The sequence below is a fragment of the Poecilia latipinna genome, unplaced genomic scaffold (assembly GCF_001443285.1).
Source record: "Poecilia latipinna isolate Pla-1442-1.1 unplaced genomic scaffold, P_latipinna-1.0 Scaffold1601, whole genome shotgun sequence".
Lineage (NCBI taxonomy): Eukaryota > Metazoa > Chordata > Actinopteri > Cyprinodontiformes > Poeciliidae > Poecilia > Poecilia latipinna.
In genome coordinates this window covers 72,855-78,451 of record NW_015114217.1, presented here as the reverse complement: position 1 = coordinate 78,451, position 5,597 = coordinate 72,855, and the positions used below count along the sequence as shown (strand labels likewise).

At 40.3% G+C, this 5,597-nt stretch overlaps 2 protein-coding genes across 2 annotated transcripts in view; one reads left to right on the top strand and one right to left on the bottom strand.

Moving 5' to 3' along the window:
• The first annotated feature begins 663 nt into the window (after positions 1–663).
• On the top strand, positions 664–3,319 carry hmox1a (heme oxygenase 1a). Its single transcript, XM_015059115.1, has 6 exons — positions 664–781; positions 867–916; positions 1,017–1,128; positions 1,230–1,445; positions 2,463–2,735; positions 2,913–3,319. The coding sequence occupies exons 2-6, from the start codon at positions 867–869 to the stop codon at positions 3,072–3,074; spliced, it is 813 nt and encodes a 270-aa protein (XP_014914601.1). The 5' UTR covers positions 664–781; the 3' UTR covers positions 3,075–3,319.
• Positions 3,320–4,028: 709 nt separating this feature from the next.
• The window catches only part of mcm5 (minichromosome maintenance complex component 5), a 10,774-nt gene continuing 9,205 nt past the window's right edge, over positions 4,029–5,597 (bottom strand). Inside the window, exons 14-16 of the mRNA XM_015059132.1 lie at positions 5,420–5,562; positions 5,200–5,327; positions 4,029–4,308 (exon numbers count right to left, since the gene is read on the bottom strand). Of these exons, the coding sequence (XP_014914618.1) occupies positions 4,207–4,308; positions 5,200–5,327; positions 5,420–5,562 (373 nt within the window). The 3' untranslated portion in view covers positions 4,029–4,206. The remainder of the gene's footprint in view (positions 4,309–5,199; positions 5,328–5,419; positions 5,563–5,597) is intronic.

The window sequence follows — 5,597 nt, the reverse complement described above, 5'->3', positions numbered from 1 at the left end:
TAAAAATTTAAATAGGACGTCTTTTTTGGGGTTCCATATGTCTCAAAAGTATGTTCATGTGCTTTTGTAATGGAAGCTGCAATTGTATGGGGTTCCATTTGTGCTAAAAATATGGAACCCTAAATACTTTTAGTTTTCTTTCAACAATATATTTCTTCCTCAGACTTTTTCTTTTTTCATTTGGATGTATCAGAGTAAAGAGATTGAGTACAAATGCAAGCCATGTCTTTTAACAATTCTTGCTTGTGAAAAATGTTTAAAACAAAGTAAACTTCGACTTCCTGTGTTTTGTGTTACTCTGTCTCATAAAATCCCCCCAAAATACATTAGAGTTTGTGACTGTGATGAGACAAAATTTGAAAATGTTTTGTTGTTGTTTATACAAAACAACAACAAAAAAGCAGACTTTAAAGTTGAAATCTGAAATTACAAAATTATAGAAAACTAGAAAAACTTGAACCTCACCTCTGGAAAACCGACTCTAACCGAAGCACTTTTGTATATTTGAGCAATACGAGTGACTCCAAACATCCCTCTTTTGAGTTTTGCTTCATCATGTTTCACAGTTTTTGCCGGCTTGTATTTAAGTCTGCCTTGTCACGTTAAGCTGCTGTTGGTTCAGAAACATGACACAGCGCTCACACTTCCCGTTTGACTCAGCAGCTACGACACCAGGATAGTATAAAAGAGGCAGCAGGGAACTGAGAGGCCAGACTGGAGCCTTCGCAAAGAGACAACTTCCGCTTATACAGGCAGGACTGAGGGCTACAGATTACCAAACGTAAGTACAATCTGTTCAACCGATTGCTGTTGCTTCAATGGTGCTTTGAAAAAGCCGCATAAAGAGTTTAATGTCATCTGCGTAGATGGAGACGCTGAAGAGCGCAAGGAAAGGCGACTCGGGTGAAGCTGGCAGGTATGAACCTTTGAGTTGATTGCTTGATGAGATTTTAAAAATGTAGTTTTTCCAGTGGTGTAATGAAAAAGATTTTTTTTAAAATGACATTTTGTTTCAGCGACTTATCTGAGCAAATCAAAGCCGCCACCAAGGAAAACCACATCAGAGCTGAAAACACACAGCTGATGCTCAGCTACCAGAAGGGACAGATTACTCTGCAACAATACAAGGTATGGTGATTACACTCAAAGATGTTTTTTTCTTTTATTAATTTTTTCCCCGCCCCACATCATCTTTAATAAGTGTGTATCCCTCTAATGAACCACGCTAGGTCCTGCTGTGTTCCCTCTACGAGATCTACAAAGCTCTAGAAGAAGAGCTGGACAGGAATTCCTCTCATCCCGCTGTGGCGCCCATTTACTTCCCTCACGAACTGGCTCGTTTGGAGTCGCTGGAAAACGATCTGGAGTATTTTTTTGGCCAGGACTGGGAGAAGAGAGTGATCGTCCCCGCAGCCACGCAAAGATACAAACAGAGACTGAGGAAGGTGGGTGAAACTGTTCTGTGGTCAGTGGCGGTTCAAGCTTGGACATTGCCCCCCTTCAACCCACGTGTCCGTATTTATTTCTACAAACACAATCTGAGTATGGTAGTGCTGAGGTGAGCAGTCTATAAATGGTTGTTTTCATGTTTAAACAATGTTTAGGAGTTTCACTAATACCATGAAGGTTTCATAAATAAAACGTAAAAAGCAAACAGCCCTTAACTTCCTTGAAACACAGACCAACCTCAGCATCGTTAGCAGTTTGTGCAGTTTAACAGCAGACGCTAACATTAGCTGCGTTTCCATACACCATAAAATTGCACAAATTGGAATTAAAAAACAAAATAGCTAAATGGAAACATGCTAGCTTAGAATAAAACATTTTCGTTTTAATGAAAAGTTTCATATCAAAATGTGTGTATTTCACAAAAAGGCAATGGAAACTTTTTTCGCATGACGCATAAATGGCAGCAAACCGCTTATTTGTAGCCACTCCCCTCCTGATCGTCACCAGCATGATTTTCAAAACTTATCACAGAAACAAGCGTATTCAAGGGCAATTTTAATTGCATTTCTTATTTAATGGAACACAGCAATTGAGAAATTAGCAGCATTAGCATCATTAGCATTATTGACAAAATATCAAAAAAGTTTTGGACATATTTGTAATGGAAATGCAGCTAGAGTCCACAATCATGCGTATTCACGGAGTGAATGATGAAACTTTTTCTTTTTTTTGTTCGGTGGCCAAGTCAACAGTTTTTCCAAAATCAAAACCTGCAAAACAGCAAACTTAAGTACCATGACTCAACCATGAAGGATGAGTCATTGTCTACTTTACAAACAGACAACAAAAAAAGTTAAAGAAATCTTTTATTTTTATTTTACAATGTAGCGCCCCCTAATCTGTGCCGCCCCTTGCAGAGAACCACATCAACCAATATTTAGAAAGAAAACCCCACTATTATCTGCATTCTCAACAAACTGACTTTAGAAGTTCTTCTTTGGGTCATTTCTCAGATTGGCCAGGAGAAGCCTGAGCTGCTCGTCGCCCACGCCTACACTCGCTACCTTGGCGACCTGTCGGGGGGTCAGGTGTTGGGGAAAATCACCCAGAAATCTCTGGGGCTGAGCAGCAAAGAGGGACTGTCGTTCTTCTCCTTCCCCGGCGTGAGCAGCCCCAACCGCTTCAAGCAGCTGTACAGGAGCCGCATGAACAGCGTGGAGCTGACCGAGGAGGAGAAGGCGGCCGTGCTGGAGGAGGCTGTGGAAGCTTTCGAGCTGAACATCCAGGTGAGGGAACAAGATTCCGGGTCAGAGGCCGGTGACCGCCCGGTGAGAGTGCAATAAACTCCCTACGCGTCAGCCGAAACGGGAACTGAAACTGTATGTTTGCAGAGCAAGCATGTTGAAACTTGGTGATTTGACCAAAAGATGTTTATTTTTTTTTTCCTTCCTTTTCCCTATTAGGTTTTTGATGACTTGCAGAAAATGCTGAGCATCGCCGCAGAAACGGACCAATCAAAGAGCGGCGTGGGAGCCGCCAGGTTCGCGGCATCTCCCGTCCTGCAGCTCGCAGTGGGACTGTGTGTTGCCCTGGCAACTGTTGGGGCTGCAATGTATGGGAAGTAGTAATGTGGATTTCGTAGTCAGTATGCACGCAGAGCACTTTATGCACTTTACGGTGTCCAAAGTGTGGCTCAGGGACCACTTTTGGCCCTTAAAATTATTTTGTTTGGGCCCTGACCACAAGTCAAAAGATTTGACCCCCACAAATCTGGATTTTTTTTTTCTCTTTTATTAAGGCCCTTTTTGTTTTGGATCTATAAAGATATACCGATTTTATACAAATTTTGTTTATTGTCAAGCAGGTGAAATTTTTTTTTTTGTCAGTTTTAATTTAATGTATTTTGTGGCCCCTCTAGTAGTTTAGTCTTTTTTTTTTTTTTTTTTTTTCCTTTTGGAAAAACGTTTGGAGACGATGGAAGTTTTTATGCGACTTAAACAGAACAGAAACTTCTTGCCATGTACAATGTTCTTTACAAAGGTTGTGATTGTCTTTCAAACTTTAAATTTGTCTTCTTGTAAACAAACTTTAATGTTCTTTGTTGGGATTTAATGTAATTAATCAACAAAGTAGTGTATAACTGTGAAATGTAATAAGAAATGATTTATGGTTTTGAAATGAGTTTAAAATAAAAATCTTAAAATAAAAATGGTGTTCTGCACTTTTTACCGCACTCTTTGACAGAGACTACTGGCACTAATTGGATGGACCTCTAATGAATTAAGTCAGTTTTATTAGGAATGAATATTTTTGCACTGATTTTACACTACATATTTTTTATTCATCATTATGTTGCACAAATCTGTTTTTTGAAATAATTGTCAAAAATTTTGATTGTTTTGTGAAAATTTTTTAAAAATCCAATGGGTTGAATGATACTGAAAGACACGAAAATCCAATTAAATTCACTGACGTTTCTGGTTCAATGTGAAATTCTCAATGAAAGATGTTTCTATGGAAATCCATGTAGACTCTAATTTGACAAATGCCCAAAAAACAAACAAATCGGTGCCGTCGAATCGTGTGCATTCAACTTTATTTATTTAAACAATCTTCATCTCAACAGCGACATCTTTAATCCATTATCTCGGTACTAAACTGTGATAAATGTTATTTTCAGAATCCATCCTCAATTTCTCAAAACAACGCAGAACAAAAACTATTTACATAAACAAACAGAGCAGAGCCGAGGCTCCTCTACTTGACCCGGTAGAGGACCTTCCTCTGCCTGCGGTGCTGCAGCTCGCCCCTCCTCAGCATCAGGTGGAGGACCTTGTAGATGGTGTGCTCAGGGTACTTCTGCAAAAGCGAGAGAAAAGAGAAAAGAATGAGCGGTGGGGGATTTGGAAAGGACAAAAATACATTTGTTATGCAGTTCTCAAAGGATCTAGCAAGTTCTTTGTAATTGAAAGAAAAAAAAATTTACTGATTGTCTTCATTCTAAAAAAATGAACAAGCAGTTAACATTCAGATGCTCTCTCATGGTTGTTTTGGCCGAGATGTTGCCACTTGCTGCAGTTCACAAAACGCAAGTTTTTGAAATCAATTTAAAACCAATTATTTCTTAACATTAGATTTTTTTTTCTGCCTAACTGAATAAATACATTAAAATTAAAAGCTGAAGTTTTCTCAATCCTACTGCAGTGAATAAAATTATTTAGGAGCTTTTTACTAGGAATGCAGCGATTTGAAAACTTGGGCCGATGCTGATGTTATGGCCAATAACCGATATTTACAAAGTATTGGGGGGGAAAAAAAAGAAAGAAAAATGACTATCCTGCTGACTTCAATCATTCACTTAAACTCCCCACAATCCTTTGCTACATCAATATTATGTCACATGACCAAACAAATACCACAGAGCCAGCCTTCCTTCCCCATCCAGAAACAAACGGCATCAAGAAGGTGATAAGTATCAGTTGACAATATTGGCCTAGTTTTGTTTATTGGACCGATATGTTAAGAAATGACCCCCCCAAAAAAATCTGCCGATACCGATGTTGGTGTTGGTATATCGTACATTTCTAATGTTTATAAAAATAAAATTGGATATTGATTTGTGAATTTTTGTTGTACAAAAAGTGACTAATATCAGTCGATGAAAGCCGATCTATTGTGCAACTTTTCCATAACTTTTCTGGTGGCGGGTCGTATTCCGTGTTAATGCTTGCATTTTGAATGCCAGCTGACCTGCTTGGTGAAGTCCTGGACGATGCTGTGCTCGGACACCTGGGAGCCGATGGCGAAGCGTCTCTTGAGCTGCTTCTCGATGCGGGACAGCATTTCCTGGTCTTCCTGTGAGGTGAATCCCTCCACTCCTGGTTCAACAGCGAGAAAACGTTTCAAACAATCGATCTTGGTGAAGAACGGCGGCCGAACGCCGCGAATGTCAGGCTGCGCCAGGCCTCACCGGAGAGACTGCCGGACAGCGCCGCGTCCAGCGTGGACACCTGGAAGAGCCTCAGGGCCTCGTCCACTTCTTCTTCTCCTGCCACGGCCTGCAGCTTCATCTTAGCCAGAGACTCGGCAATGCGGACGATGGCCTCCAGCTGCCTGTTGGGTAAGACAATCGGGAGAATGTTACCAAA